Source organism: Ceratotherium simum, chromosome 37, assembly GCF_057802395.1.
Source record: "Ceratotherium simum simum isolate JZ-2026a chromosome 37, ASM5780239v1, whole genome shotgun sequence".
In the NCBI taxonomy this organism is placed as follows: domain Eukaryota; kingdom Metazoa; phylum Chordata; class Mammalia; order Perissodactyla; family Rhinocerotidae; genus Ceratotherium; species Ceratotherium simum.
Window position 1 is genome coordinate 8908214 of NC_141936.1, and position 15336 is coordinate 8923549.

A 15336-nucleotide genomic window follows, 5' to 3' on the forward strand; every position below is an offset into this window, starting at 1 on the left:
AGGCAGATGAACAGACCAATGGCAGCTGAGAGTCTGAGAGAGGGGATAGCCAGGAGGGGGTCCGACAGCTGACCCAGGAGGGAGGAGAGAGGGAGGAGGTGAGGGCCTGGGTCCCCACCCCCTGGTGGCTGGAGCAGTGGGGTCCCTGGGGAAGTATGTTTGCCTTTGTGCCTTTCTGTCGGAAGAGAGTCAGCTCCCTGAGACAATATCCATTTTTATATTTCTTGGAAATTTCACGGCATTCATTTCAGGGAAAATAAAAGCTGTCATTGCTGGAGAAATGATACCAATCAGGGCCTGAAAAGGCTGGAAAATTATCCTCCTGGAGATGGAACGTTGGGGGAAAAACGCAGATTAAAAGCACAAAGAGCCACTTTGCCACCGCCCTGCCCTCCCCTCCCCCCTCATGGAATCACCACATTTTACATAATTCCACCTCTCCTGCATAGAATTAATTGGACACAAGAAGAACGCATGGGGCAGAGGAGGACCCCGAGGTGGCCAGAGAGGGAGGCAGAGAGCATCCAGAACAACAGCTTAGAGATGGACAGATGGACAGGCAGAATGGGGGCAGAGGTGGCCATTCAGGGTCAGGGGTCCAGTATCAGCCCCAGGGGAGGGGACAGGACAATGGGTCTGTTGAGTCCCTTCCTTGTAGTGGTTTTTATCAGATGGGGCTCTTTGGCAGTCTTGGACTTTTTCAAACGTCCTGCAGGCTGGAACGGCCAAGCCTGGGAGTGCTGGTGCTTTGTGGGGTCCCCTGCTAGGGACTCCGGAAGCAGAGGGGCTGGGGTATGGGAGGGCAGAGATTCCAGAAACAGTAGCATCCATCCAAGAAGTCCTGAGTTCCCTGTGCCCCACTTGGGCCAAGCCCTGTGCGTCCAGCTGTGAGCCAGGCAGAAGTGGGCCCTGCCTCAGGGGCTGGGACCTGTGGGAGGGAGATCCCACCCTTAGAAAGCAAGTTGTACAAGAAGGTAGTGGGTGGATCAATTCCAAGTCCCCTCTACCTAGCCTGTCCTCCCACCAGTCTACATACAAGGGTCTTGAGGCCTGGGGCCTGTCTGAGGACTGGGGCTGCTAGGCAGAGGGGGCCGGCTCCCTCCCTCCCTGTCTCCAGCAGGACAAGCTCTTTCATTATTCTCCATCCTTGTCTCCCTCCCTGGCCAGCGGCTTCCTGAGCAGTGGGTGCTCAGGCCAGCCAAGCTTTGGGGGAGGGGTGCAGTCTCGGCCCTGAGGCCCCCCTTCCCTGCAGCAGCCTCCACGGCTCTCCCTCCAGCAGGGGCCGGGTGAAGGTTGCAAGCCAACCAAAACCTCTGGTGGGCGCGGGCAGGGGCTAAAGGGAGGCCCAGGAAGCCCCCTCATTGAAGCCCGCTCTGCGCCAAGCGCTTTGCCACGCAGGTTAGGGCGCTACTTCAGCTCACTCCGCAGCTTTTCCGGGAGTCCTCCCTGCGCAGTGCTCCGGGCCTGTGGGCTCCGCTGGGACCGCCCACGCGCTTTCTTATTTCTAGCTCGAGCCCCTTTCCCGTGGGCTGGTAGGCAGCCCGAGTGGGGGCATCGGATTTAAGGGGACCCCTTCCCGGGAGTAGCGGGCGCCCTCACTCTTCCTGGGACGCAGCTGGACCTGGAATCCTCGAGCCCAGAGCCTGTGCAAGACCCTCGGGAGCCTGTCCCCGCAGCCGCCGTCCCGCCCCCGAGCTGCCACCGAGCTGACAGGTAGCCGGGATGGAAGCAGGAAGAAGGAGGGGGCGCGGGGGGCGGGCGGAGGAGGGTGGAGCCGCCGGCGCGCCCCCTCCCTCGGGGCCGGCGGGCGGCGCGGCGCGGCGGCAGAGGAGGCGGCGGGCGCTCGGGGAGAGCGGCCGCTTGCCCCGCTCCGCTCCGGCTCGGGTTCGGGCTCGGGCTCGGGCTCGACCTGCTCTCTTGCCGCTCTTCCCGGGCGCGCACCTGCCGGGTAAGTGGCTCCCGAGTCCGCTACCACTGCAGCCACCATCGCAGCCACCTCCGCCGCCGCCGCCGCCGCGCCGAGCCTCCAGGCTTTGTCTGCGTCCCTGGAGCTCCGGCTCGGGCTGCGGCTGCGACTCCCGGGCTCGACTCTCCGGCTCCGCGGACTGCGCGGCGCGGCGCGGCGCGGGAGGCTCCGAGGCGCGCGGGGCCAGCTCGCTCCGCGCTGGGGGTGAAACTTCGCCCAAGTTTGGGCTCCGGGGAGAACCTGTTGAAGCCGGGAGTGGCCCAGCGCGGGGACGGGGGTTGGGGCGGGGGACAGAACCGGTTCCCGGTTCTTAGGGCCGTCGGGGGTTTCTCTCCGATCCTGGGCTGCACAGCGCGCGTCGCTGGCGAAAGGGGCTGGTGGGCATTCTGGCGATTGAACAGAAGGAGACGGGGCTGGGGGTGGCCCTGCGGACATCCGCGAGGACAAAGTTTGGTTCTTTAGCCGCTGTCTTGAGCGTCTGTTCTAGTGCAGGGAGCCGAAGGTGGCCTCAGGGGCCGCCTAAACGCGCCCCTGATCGCACCTCCTTTCTCCAGCTCTGCTTTTCCCCTCCCCCACTTGGCCTTGGCAAAGGCAAAGGGAAGAGAGACCGCCTTTCATTGAAGGCCTACTAAGTGCCAGGCCCCGTGCTTTACAGGGGCCTCCCAAATCTTCGGCGGGCCTAAGTGTGCAGGGAGAAAGGAGGCAGGTTAAAAGGACGCCAGTGGGCGTCCGGGAGGTGGTGGCTACTCTGAGCCTTTCTCTTCCCTCATTCTTCGAGAGGCCAGGCCCCAGGCCAGCTCACTGTTGGGGATGCGGGGTGGCCTCCAGTCTCTGGACCTAGACCTGCGCCCCACCTCGTCGTGCTGTGGGTCCCGTCGGGCCCCAGTGCCTCTCTGAGCCTGCATCTACCTTTCCCGCAGCTGCGGCCCGGGGTGGGGGCCATGCGGAGGCCCGCGAGGAGGCCGGCGGCCCAGAGCATTCTGTAGCCGAGATCGCCAAGGGCTGCGTAGCAGTGCCAGCGGCACCATGGAGACCCCGTATTCGATGACGGCGCACTACGACGAATTCCAGGAGGTCAAGTACGTGAGCAGGTGCGGCACGGGGGGCGCGCGCGGCGCCTCGCTGCCCCCCGGCTTCCCGCTGGGTGCGGGGCGCAGCGCCACCGGGGCCCGGGCCGGGCTGCCGCGCTGGAACCGGCGCGAAGTGTGCCTGCTGTCGGGGCTGGTGTTCGCCGCCGGCCTCTGCGCCATCCTGGCCGCCATGCTGGCGCTCAAGTACCTGGGCCCCGGCGCGGCGGGCGGCGGCTGCTCCGAGGGCTGCCCCGAGCGCAAGGCCTTCGCGCGCGCCGCCCGCTTCCTGGCCGCCAACCTGGACGCCAGCATAGACCCGTGCCAGGACTTCTACTCCTTCGCGTGCGGCGGCTGGCTGCGGCGCCACGCCATCCCCGACGACAAGCTCACCTACGGCACCATCGCGGCCATCGGCGAGCAGAACGAAGAGCGCCTGCGGCGCCTGCTGGCGCGGCCCGGGGGTGGGCCGGGCGGCGCGGCCCAGCGCAAGGTGCGCGCCTTCTTCCGCTCGTGCCTCGACATGCGCGAGATCGAGCGGCTCGGCCCGCGGCCCATGCTCGAGGTCATCGAGGACTGCGGGGGCTGGGACCTGGGCGGCGCCGCCGAGCGCCCAGGGGCCGCGGCGCGCTGGGACCTCAACCGGCTGCTGTACAAGGCGCAGGGCGTGTACAGCGCCGCCGCACTCTTCTCGCTCACGGTCAGCCTGGACGACAGGAACTCCTCGCGCTACGTCATCCGCGTGAGTGCGTACCCCCCCAGGCACCCGGCTCGCGGCCAGGGACCCGCGGCGCCGCGGTCCGGCACGCTCGGCCCCCGCGCCCGGGTGACCGGTGCAGAAGGGGAGGGGAGAGGGGAGGAGGACAGCGCGCATGGCAGAGCGCGGGAGGAGGGCGCGAGTAATTTCCCTCGAGTAATTGCGGTGTTTAGCGGCGCCGCGGGAGTCGCAATTTCCCAGCCCTCTGGCAGGCGGTGAGAGCACGGAGCCGATGGGTTTGTGGCTGGCTTGAATGCCGAGAGCACAACTCTCAGTGCGGGTCCCGCAAGTGTCCTTCACCGGTGGGGAAAGTGAAGGCTTACTGGAGGAAGGATGGTGGGGAGGGGGCGGTGCACGGGGGAGTGCTGGCGTCCTCAGGCTAGGCTGGTCAGGGGTGGGAGCTCCCTGCAGCTTCTCTGGATGGACGGAGGGGCTGGTGTCTTTGTGCTCCTGGGGCTTGTGACAGGGATGTCTGGCATGTCCTCTGGGCGTTTGGGTGGGAATTCAGTCTGTTTGCAGGAACCTGGTATATTGACCTCTGACCTCTGACCTCTGATCTCCGTCTCTCTTCCCAGATTGACCAGGACGGGCTCACCCTGCCGGAGAGGACCCTGTACTTAGCTCAAGATGAGGAGAGCGAGAAGGTGTGGGCGCATAGGACGGGGTTGCAGGGAAGGCCTGGGACTCTGGGAGGGCTAGACCAGTGCCTCGCACTGACCCCTACCCTTGCCTTGGCCCTCCTGGTGCAGATCCTGGCAGCATACCGGGTGTTCATGGAGCGCCTGCTCAGCCTGTTGGGGGCCGACGCTGTGGAGCAGAAGGCCCAGGAGATTCTGCAGCTGGAGCAGCGGCTGGCCAACGTGAGCAGGGACGCTGCCGTGGGCTGCAGGGAGGGGACCGCCGGGCAGGGCTGGGTCAACTCTGCTCTCCACCCCCAGATCACAGTGTCAGAGTATGATGACCTCCGGCGGGACGTCAGCTCCATGTACAACAAGGTGACCCTGGGGCAGCTGCAGAAGATCACCCCCCATGTGAGTGCAGCCCGGCCCTGGGGGGAAGCATTGACCCTGGAACTCCTGGGTGGTCTCTCCCCAGGGACGGGCCAGGCCTTCCATGGCCATGGACTCCCGTGTCCTCTTGTTGCCTCTCCCTGACCCCTCCCTGTTCTCTGTGGCCCCTGCCACACCCAGCCCCACTGTCCCTGCCCATGGCCCCACAGCTGCGGTGGAAGTGGCTGCTGGACCAGATCTTCCAGGAGGACTTCTCGGAGGATGAGGAGGTGGTGCTGCTGGCCACGGACTATATGCAGCAGGTGTCCCAGCTCATCCGCTCCACACCTCACAGGTGCAGCTGCCAGTCACCCGCCCCTGCCCACCTGCCCCACCAGGCCCCTCCCCTGCGCCCCAGACCTGTCTGCTTGGTGAGCTGTGAATTCCCACTTGCACCTGGTCCCGTAGCCATCCTGGGCAGGCAAGTGAGGAGCACTGGGAGAGGAGTCCAGATCCCTAGGCTCAGACTTGGCTCTCCCACCTACTCTGTGGGACCCTGGGCAAAGCCGTGAGCTTCCTGAGCTGCGGTTCCCTCATCTGGGGATGGTGAGGCTTGAGTGAGTCTGGACATCAGAAAAGGAAAGTGTGGCTGCAGCTCTGCCGCCCCAGGAGAGGCGCCACCTCCGGGAGAGCCTCCCTGGTCTCCGCCCTTGGGGAGGAGCAGAGGCCTCTCAAGCCCAGCCCAGAGGCAGATAGTCACCTCAAGTGCCCACTCTCCCACTCCATAGTAAGTCAGAAAATGACGCTGGCTTGGGACCCATCAGCATCAGGCGCTTTGCTCAGTGGTTGGAGGTGTGTCCTGCTGGGTGTGGACCCCGTCCTTTTTCCTGACTTGGGCCACTCCAGGTTCTGCCTCCGAGTACCTGGAATGACTCTCACTCCTGTGCGGGCGTTAGGTCCGACCCCAGGCTGGGGCGGGGGGGGGTGGGGGTGGCGGGATGGTGCCCTGGATGGCTTGTGCACGAGACCCTGTCCGGACACCCCGCTGCTTCACCTGGCCCTCAGGATCCTGCACAACTACCTGGTGTGGCGCGTGGTGGTGGTCTTGAGCGAGCACCTGTCATCACCCTTCCGAGAGGCGCTGCACGAGCTGGCCCGCGAGATGGAGGGCAGTGACAAGCCGCAGGAGCTGGCCCGGGTCTGCCTGGGCCAGGCCAACCGCCACTTTGGCATGGCGCTTGGCGCCCTCTTTGTACATGAGCACTTCTCGGCCGCCAGCAAGGCCAAGGTCGGGCTGCCCCGGGCTGGGAGGTGGGGGTGCGGGAGGGGCTGGGCACAAAGTCCTCACACGGCCTTGGTCGGAGGATGGGGAGCCCCACACATCCCCCTGCAGCCAGGGACACTGGGCCCTGTTTAGGGCCCTGCCCTCTTTGAGGCCCAGGCCACTTCTCATGAGGCTTCCTCCTCCAGGAAGCCTGCCTCCCCATCCATCTCCTGCCCACCTTCTCTGCCATGCTCAGTAGGCGTGGCCTTAGGAACGTACGTGATCGTTGCTGGGGCAGTTTGCCCCCTTCCAGACTGCGAGCTTTTTGTTGGGGCGCAGGGCCTGACCCTTGACCCTTGACCCCTGACCCTGCAGGTGCAGCAGCTGGTGGAAGACATCAAGTACATCTTAGGCCAGCGCCTGGAGGAGCTGGACTGGATGGACGCCGAGACCAAGGCAGCCGCGCGGGCCAAGGTGAAGTGGGACCCTATCCCATTGGTTGGTTCCACAAACACTTGTTGAGTGCCTACTGTATGCCAGGTACTGGGGATAACAAAAGAGACAAAGATGCCTCTTGTGGAGCTGGCATCACCTGGCCCGTGTCCCCCTTGAGCCCCATGCTAGGCTGGCCCGGGAGCGTTTTCCCGTGGCAGTTGGGGGCTGTCTCCTGAGGCCCTGGCCCGCCGGCTGCCCTCTCGCCCGCAGTTGCAGTACATGATGGTGATGGTGGGCTACCCGGACTTCCTGCTCAAACCCGAGGCCGTGGACAAAGAGTATGAGGTGGGTCTGCCCCCGGCCCTGGCCTGCCCCGGCTGAGCGGCCGGCTTCTCCAAGCCCCTGACCAAGACCTTGAGGGAGGCCCACCACCGCCGCAGAGAAGGAGCCACAGCCCTCGGCTGACGGACCCTAGGAGGGCCCGGGACCCACATGGTGCTGGTCTGGCCCTGCCCCTGGCCTGCCGCTGAGCGCTGCCCATCGCCTGTGCAGTTTGATGTCCACGAGAAGACATACTTCAAGAACATCTTGAACAGCATCCGCTTCAGCATCCAGCTGTCAGTCAAGAAGATCCGGCAGGAGGTGGACAAGTCCACGTGGGTGCCTGGCCCAGAGCTTGAGGGGTCGGGGGGTGCCATGGGGAGAGGGCTCCTAACCAAGGCCAGGAGGCTGGCGGGGCAAACTGCCTCACAGCCATACTGGTATGAGGGGCACAGGGCCTGCATAGGTCATGGGTGGGGGCCAGTAGTGTGGGGGCTCAGCCTAGGGGAGGCCCATGACATGCCTGTAGGCTGGGTCACCAAGGCAGCCGTTGAGGAGGCTAGGAGGTGGGAGTAGTGAGGGAAGGACTGTGGGCCCCTCCAGCTGACCGCAGCCTCCCTCCACAGGTGGCTGCTCCCACCACAGGCGCTCAATGCTTACTATCTACCCAACAAGAACCAGATGGGTAAGGGGGCGTATGCCAGTGGGGTGACGGGGGAGGTGGGCAAGTTGGGCTGGTCTTTTGCTGACCGCACCCTTCCTGTAGTGTTCCCCGCTGGTATCCTGCAGCCCACGCTGTACGACCCTGACTTTCCACAGTGAGTACCGAACCTGGTGTGAGCCGGCCAGGGCCTTGTGTGTGGGGTGCATGGGGGCTTCTCAGACTGCCCCGCACCCCAGCTGCGCCCAAGGGTCACGACAGCTGCAGACCCTGGCTCCTCATAGTCTCATCTCATTCTTGGTTATTTAGAAAAATGTGTAGGGTTTTTTTTACCTTTGTTTCAAATGTCCTGAGTCCCCCCTTACCTGGTTTGAGGCTTCTTTAGGTGTTTCAAAAGTGGAGCGACCTTAGTGATGAGGAAGAAGGCCAAATCCCATGTGGGGTGACTCAGTTTCCCTCCTGTCTCCCTCCAACTCTGTCTCCTCCCCCATCCCAGATCTGTTAGATGTTATTTCCTAAAAGGCAGCTGCACAGGAATCCTTGGCCCCTCTTACTATCCCACGAGGAAACTGAGGCCCCTGTGCCCCAGGATGTGCAGACGCCACTACGGCCTCCCCCGGCTACCTCCCAGCCTCCCCCGGCTACCTCCCAGCCTCCCCCGGCGTCCTAGGGCCTGGGCAGCAGTGCAGGGCTCTCAGAGGGCGGGTGAGGCTGCGTCCTGATGCTGCTGCTGTGGGCCCAGGTCTCTGAACTACGGGGGCATTGGCACCATCATTGGTCACGAGCTGACCCATGGCTACGACGACTGGGGTGAGGCCTGTGGGCGGCCTGGGGGGATGGCGGGGGAGGGGGAGGACAGGCAGTGGGGGGCAGGGTGGTGATGGGTTGGTTGAGGCCCCACGGCCCCTCTGTCCCCATTGGCTGGTGGGTGGGTGGGAGAGGGGTTGGTGCCCAGCCTGGGCTCTGGGGGGGAGGGTCAGTCTCAGGCGGCCCCGCCCACTGCGCACAGGGGGCCAGTATGACCGCTCCGGCAACCTGCTGCACTGGTGGACGGAGGCCTCCTACAGCCGCTTCCTGCGCAAGGCCGAGTGCATCGTCCACCTCTACGACAACTTCACCGTCTACAACCAGCGGGTGAGCCCCCTCGCTGCCCCTCCAGCCCATCAGGCCCGGTCGAGCTCGCACTAGGAGCGTGCATACCCACACGTGTGCCTGCACAAACCCCGTGCCCAAGTCCCTGCATGCACACCCAGGGTCTGTGTGCACACTCCCTCGGGACATGAATGAGTTCACACAGAACCACACAGCACATGGGGCACAAAGAGGGTGGACCCAAACCCTCTGGGAAAGGGAAAGGGGGGGTGAGGAGGGAGGCAGGGGGCCAGGGGAGCAAGGCCTGAGGGAGGCCAGTGGGCCCCAGGCAGCCCCCGGCCTCTTGCCTTCTCGGCAGGTGAATGGGAAGCACACGCTTGGCGAGAACATCGCGGACATGGGCGGCCTCAAGCTGGCCTACTATGTGAGCTGCCCCTGCCTGGCCCTTCATCCCTGCGTGGGGGATGGTGAGGGGGCTGATGAGGACTCCACTAGACAGAGGCTCCCCTCCCTCCCCATCCTGCTGAGCTCTGGCCTAGGACAGGGGCCTGTGCCAGCGACAGGCTCCATGGGAAAAGGAGGGATTTGCAGGCCCCACCTTCAGGGAAAGTAAGGAGGGCTGCCTGGAGGGGGTGGCACCTGTCTAGGGTTAGCCTTCCCAAGAGGGAGCACAGCTCGGGGAGGGTGGAAGGCAGGGAGCCTGGGGCTCAGCACGGTGGGTGGTGTGCAGAGCTGGGGCCAGTGAGGGGCTGACTGGGTGGAGTGCGGTCAGGTCACCCCATTGGAGGCACCGCAGCTCCACGTTCTGCACCCCCAGGCCTATCAGAAGTGGGTGCGGGAGCACGGCCCCGAGCACCCGCTGCACCGGCTCAAGTACACACACAACCAGCTCTTCTTCATTGCTTTTGCGCAGGTGGGCCGGGTGGGGGCCGGGGGCAGGGTTGGGGGTGGGGAACAGCTTCCAGCCCGTGTCCCATCAGCTGACCCTCAGAGGCAGGGGCCCTGTGGGATGCCTGGTCTCATATCTGCCTCTCCTCCCCTCCTCCCGTGTCGGGGCGCAGAACTGGTGCATCAAGCGGCGGTCGCAGTCTATCTACCTGCAGGTGCTAACCGACAAGCACGCGCCTGAGCATTACAGGTACACCCACCCACCCGCCTGGGCCTCGTCCCCTCCTTGTGGCTGCGGCGGGAGCAGGTGGGGCTGGGAAGAGACGGCTGGGTGCAGTGGCCGCCGGGACCCACACTTTGTGAGTCTCTCCCCTTATCCCAGGGTGCTGGGCAGCGTGTCCCAGTTCGAGGAGTTCGGCCGGGCCTTCCATTGCCCCAAGGACTCACCCATGAATCCTGCCCACAAGTGCTCTGTGTGGTGAGCCTGGCCGGCCGCCCCCACGCCCCCGCCACCCTGCACGAATGGCCTCCCCCCGGCTGCCGGGACAGGCACGGACACGGCGCTGGCCCCGCCCTGGGCACCACCCGCCTTCCCAGCCCCTCCAGGACCTGGCCCCCCGCTGTCCCTCACTTCAGGAGGGGTCTGGAGCAGGGACCAAGTTGGGCTTCAGGAGCGCATGTGGGAGAGACGCTGGGGTCCCCAGACTTGGCTCTAAGGAGCCAGACCCCTGGCCAGGCTGGACTGTACAGGCCCCACCTCCGCTGTGTTCTTGCTGCTAAGTCTGGATAATAAAGCTGCTGTACTGTCACCTCGGCCTATTCAGGGGCCCTCAGAGCAGGTGGGTTTGGAAAGACCCCTCCGGGGGGAGGCTCAGTCCCTTAGCACCACCAGGACCCCGGAGAAGACCTCTTTGTCCCCTCCTGGTGGCCTTGGCTAGATTGCCTCTGTCCCGCCTCCCCAGGCTCTTCTGTCTTTTCCACCCGCCACCCATTCCTCCGTCCCCCATGTCCTGCCTAGGCTCCTGCCCAGTTCTGGGGGTGCCCCCAGACCAGGCTCTTGGGTGTCAGAACACCAAGCCCACACGCCAGCACGATGGGACCCACACGCCAGCACGATGCTGGGACGTACTCCCGCTGAAAGCCTAAAGTGGAGCCCCACCCTCACCCCTGCAGGAGGAGTTTCTGCAGTGTCCCTTAGCCAGTCCGGGAGGCCAGGCTAGGCTTTGGGCTCAGCTTCTCTGAGAAAGGGGAACCCCGACGACACTTACATAGAGGTGGGGGCCCGCCTGGAGGGGGTGGGGAAGGAGGAAGTGCTGTCCGTCATGGACGGGACGGCAGGGGTGGAAGGGCCGCCGTGGGGCAGCCCCATGGGGGTATCCCCGGCATCTGCAGTGTTGGGGGACCAGCGGTCCTCCTGCTCCGGTCTCTCTCTCTTACCTCAGGGCCGGCCCTCAGGTGTCAGCGCCTCCCTGAGCACTGCCCCGTGTGCCTGTCCCCACCTCCCGTGGCAGGGCTGACTCTCTCACCAGCCCAGCTCCTTTCATTATTCTCAGAGAACGTCTGTCCCCCTCCTGGCCTGGAGTGACATTTAAAAAGTCCCTGTCATCTGAGCCTCAGGCACACCAACCTTGGGGAGTGAGAGAAAACACACCTGTCACGGCCGATCAGCCAGAGTGGAGGGTGGGCCATTGTGTGGCCCCGGAAGGGCTTCCCGGAGAAGAGGCAGGAACGGAGAAGGACCCCACGGAGCAGCCGAATTCCCCGAGGGGCGGGGCCTCTTCCTCAGGAGGAAGTGCAGCGCCCACAGTAATCAGTCCAGGGTACAGAGCCCTGCTCAGAGCTGCTGTCCAGGGTCGGGGCCCCGTGGTGGGGCTGTGTTTATGGACCCGCCTTGCTTTCCCCTCCAAGCCCCTTTCCGCCTGGGCTGGGCGCATACATAGCGTGTCCCTTGAGCAGCTGGCGCAAAAAGACTATCCTCGACCTGCCACCCACCTGGGTGAGGCCTGGTGTCCGGGGCCCTCTGGACCCCACAACCTGCTCTGTCCCTCTGTCCTGGGATCCTGGCTGGAGTCAGAATCCCCTGACCCAGCCCTCTTGCCCCTGCCCCGGCTCCCCAACTTCCCCAGCTCCACCCAAGACCAATCCCTCCTGTCTCCTTGCCAGCTTAGGGGAGGCCACAGGGTGGGGGAGCCCGTGGCGTGAGCCTCCAGCAGGCAGACGGGGTCCCTTCTGCTCCACTGCGGGAAGTGCGGTGAAGCCCTGATGCTCCTGCGGCCGACTCCTCCCCTTCTGTCTGTGCCCAGTGGAGGGGGCCAGTGGGATTGGGCATGGGAGGAAGGTGGGCCCAGGGGCCCTGGGAGAGGACACGAGGTTCCTGGCCTGGAGGCTGATCCAGAGCCGGAGGCCGGGAAGCCCAGTGCTTTCTCAGCTGTTGGTCGGGGCCTGATGACCAGCATGTGGCCCGGCCGGGAAGCACCCTCCTTGCTGGCAGGGTTTGCCCAACAGGATGTGAGGCCACCAGAGACCCCTCAGCCTGACAGATTCCCACCGGGCTCATAGCAGCGGTGTTGCTGCTGCCCAGGGCTGTGGGGCTCCTCATGATCCTTGGGGAGAACCGAGGGACACCAACAGGTTAGAGGGAGCGTGAGCCAAGGGCAGGCCGAGGACCGAGTCCCGGTGCTGAGACAGGGCCCACAAAGTTCAGCCTTGGCCTTGGAACCTGAGCCATGGGGTGGCCCAGTGGGGCACAATAGTGGCATTGTGTGTCACCCACTGGTTCCCGGATTGCTTTTGCAGAGAGACCCTGACAGCATCCTCACTGCAATGCAGTGAGGTGGGCAGAGTGACAGGAGCAGCCCCTTTAACAGATGGGGAAACGGGGGTCTTGTGCCCGCCTAAGGTCACACTGCTCCCATCAGCTCCTTGGCTGCTGAGTCCTTTCTGGTTCTGGGTGTCTGTGCTACACTCAGGTCAGCTGTCGATGTGTTCTGTTAGGAAACCGAGCATGTGGCCTAGACACCCGCGAATTGTCTGCTGGGCCCTGTACCAGCAGCCGCCCTGGGGATGAGCTGACTCTGATTCTGCTGGAGTGAAGGGAGTGCACAGACTCAGCACAGCTGCCTGCTTGGCCTCAGTTTCTCTTGTGTTGAGTGAGGGGCGTGAGCTTGGCAGTGAAGGTCCTTCTTGTGGCGGAGATGCAGTGATTCCAGAAGCAGCCCCTGGGGCTCCAGTGATTCTAGAACCAGCCAAGGGGAGGGTTTTTGGGTCTGGCTCCATCCATCCCCCAAGGGCCGGCTCCCCAACGCAGCAGGCGTCCTCTGAGGGCAGCTCCTCGGGATGACAGCCAGCCATCTTCAGAGAAGCGGCTCATAGCAGGGAACTGAAGGAGCTCGGGATGGTTTACAACTGCACTCAGGCTTCCAGGCGTCACCTGTGTGCCCACGTGCAGAGGCCCTCCCGGTTCCCTGCCTCTGCAGCGGGCCCTGGTGCTGCCATCCACAGCTTTATGACCCGGCCTTGAGTCCAGGGGTCACTGCTGGGTGACCTTGGCAAGTGAACACCCTCTCTGGGCCCCAGGAGCATCATTGGCAGACCCTGGAGGGGGGCATGTGAGGGGTGCAGCCACCTGGGCTAGATCCACATGACCACCCCTGTCCTTCCCCTCCCCAGCCCCCGGGACTGCACCGCGGCTGCCTCAGCAGTGTGAGCCTGGCTCCGAGTCCTCAGGGCCCATGATGCCAGTGGGGGGCAGTGGGACGCTATGGGCAGGTAGGGACTAGCTCTGTAGAGATTCGGGAAGGACTTGAGGCCAGCTGGGCAGGTGGGCTTGTGACCAAGCTTACCTGCCTCGGGTCTCAGAGGGCACATGGGTGTTGGTGGCCCCGGGATTTCTGGGTCCCCCAGGAGGGGACACAGGGTGACTGGTGCCACTGAGCAGCCCTGAGCCCAGACCTTTCTAACCAGTTCAGGGACCCAGATTCAAGTTTCTGCCACCCATGGGGTGGCTTCTATGCTGACCCGGTGGCCAGCGCCCTGGGGGCCCACGTGGCCCAGCTTGTGAGGTGTCCTAGATGCAATGTTTGTAAATGGCTGAGCCCCCATTCCACGTATGTTGGGCAGCCCTGCGTCCTCTATATGCAAATACCTCTGGGGGTGGGATCTTGGGCTTGGGTTTCTCCCCATGCCCCCTGGGTGGGCTGGCCCTTTTCTACCCCATGCTCCCCATGCTGGGCAGCACCCCGATTCCTTCCCTCCCCAGGGACCACCCATACAAGACTGGGGGCACTCACAGGCTTTGCAGGTTCAGGGTGGCGCAGGGGGCATGGCCCTGCCTCCTTCTCTCCTTTGCTCCCTTCTGGGCTCCTCACCTCTCCCCCAAACTGGCTTAAGAAACCGCCTTTCCCTCGATTTAGTTAAAAGAGCCACTTCCCCTTCCCCTGCCGCATCCAGCCTTGTCCAGAGGCTGAGCGTGTCTGTCCGCCAAGGCTGCCCCCGGGGCCACCCTGCGGCGGGACAGGGCGGCCGGCAGAGCCTGAGCCCAGCTTCCTTTGCCCGGCCCCACAGCCTCCGGAGGAGCGAGCCCGCGGCGGGCTTGGTTTTTGCAGACGTGAATCACGCCGTCTCCACCCCTAAGCAGAGGGGATCGCCCCGCGTTGGTTGAAATGGCAGTTTCCCTCCTGCTCCCCTTGCTGGGGCCCGGCACACTCCCGTCGCCGCCCGGCCGCTGGAGGTTTGAGGCGGGCTCCTGGGGCAACCGAGACCCTTCAGGCTTTGGAGCCAGGCAGCCCTCCTGGACTGCACAGCAGTGACCACGCCAGGTGCTCCTTGGGAGCGTTTTATAGAGAAGCGCAGGCTGCCGAGCACGCCGTTTATAACTCCTCCCGACGCTCATTGGAGTTTCAGAACAACATGCACCAGCTCAGCCCACCCTCCGGCGGGAGTCCTTGCTCTGTACCTCACTCTTCACCTGAGGAGACCAGGAGTTTGGAGGGCACGTCGCCGAGCGGGACCTTGGCAGGCGAGTCCTCCACCCCGCGTCTGGGGAGAGCAGCTGTTCCTCTGCAGCCTGGAACACTGCCAGGGGCGGGGACTCCCACGTTCCGTGCCTCCTTCCCTTCTGGAAAGCTGGCCGTGGCCTGGCCTGGCCTGGCCTGCGGAGCCCTTACACTGAGCTGGACTCACCGCTGGTGTCCTGCTGGGGTCCCTGCCCCTGACCCCTCTTCCTGTGGTCTGGGGCTGACCGCAGGCTCCCGTCCCTGTGGACATTTTCTCCCTCCACGCCCGTCACCCGCCTTTGTCCCACCTGCTGTTCACGTGACGTATTGTGGCTCATCTCGGGGCCTCCTTCTCGTTGGCCTGGAGTTGGTTTCTCACCCAGCTTGATTACACCCCGCCCCACGGGTTCCGCTGGCCATGGTCTCCCCTCTGCTGTAGGGAGGTGGCTGGCTCAGTTCACCCTTGTGTGTCCTGCTGTGGCAGACATAAGAGGACCCCCTCCATCCCCCTGGCTGCCTCCTCCTCCCCCGCTCCCTGCCCCTCCCGCCGGGTTGGAAGTGCCCAGAGGCCTGCAGGGGCACACCGTCCATCCCTGGGATCCGGGTCCCTTTGAGCGACCCCTGCGAGCCTGGCCGGTGTCCAGCATGAGCTCATCAGGTCGGAGGGGATGAGGTGGCGCCTGGCTCCCCCGACCTCAGCTGCTGCCCAGGATCCAGGAGCCTCTGGCAGCAGCTCAGGCTGATTCATTGTGTGCTAGGCAGCTCAGATCCCCAAGCCACTGTCACATGGTGCTGTTAAGCGGCATCTCTCCTTGTCTATACTTTGCATTAAAAAAACACAAAATCCCTCCCACCTTCCTGCAGGACCAAACCCGCTGCTGATGGGGATCTGGGTAGAGAGG

At 64.4% G+C, this 15336-nt stretch overlaps 1 protein-coding gene across 1 annotated transcript; it reads left to right on the forward strand.

Moving 5' to 3' along the window:
* Window positions 1-1860: 1860 nt before the first annotated feature.
* On the forward strand, window positions 1861-10269 carry ECEL1 (endothelin converting enzyme like 1). The gene is made up of 18 exons (XM_004427681.3): window positions 1861-1948; window positions 2887-3775; window positions 4366-4434; window positions 4540-4650; window positions 4729-4821; window positions 5010-5134; window positions 5845-6067; window positions 6419-6517; window positions 6749-6823; window positions 7031-7134; window positions 7426-7484; window positions 7566-7617; window positions 8203-8270; window positions 8470-8594; window positions 8911-8976; window positions 9370-9465; window positions 9614-9690; window positions 9823-10269. Exons 2-18 carry the CDS (start codon window positions 2993-2995, stop codon window positions 9920-9922), a joined length of 2325 nt encoding a protein of 774 aa, XP_004427738.1. The 5' UTR covers window positions 1861-1948; window positions 2887-2992; the 3' UTR covers window positions 9923-10269.
* The last annotated feature ends 5067 nt before the right edge of the window (window positions 10270-15336 follow it).

What these genes read in the sequence shown, in the direction of transcription:
- ECEL1 (XM_004427681.3), top strand. Translation starts at nt 2,993, where the DNA reads ATGGAGACCCCGTATTCGATGACGGCGCACTACGACGAATTCCAGGAG. An exon ending in TGGAGCAGCGGCTGGCCAAC is followed by an intron (nt 4,651 to 4,728) that starts GTGAGCAGGGAC and finishes CTCCACCCCCAG; the next exon opens with ATCACAGTGTCAGAGTATGA. An exon ending in CACGCGCCTGAGCATTACAG is followed by an intron (nt 9,691 to 9,822) that starts GTACACCCACCC and finishes CCCTTATCCCAG; the next exon opens with GGTGCTGGGCAGCGTGTCCC.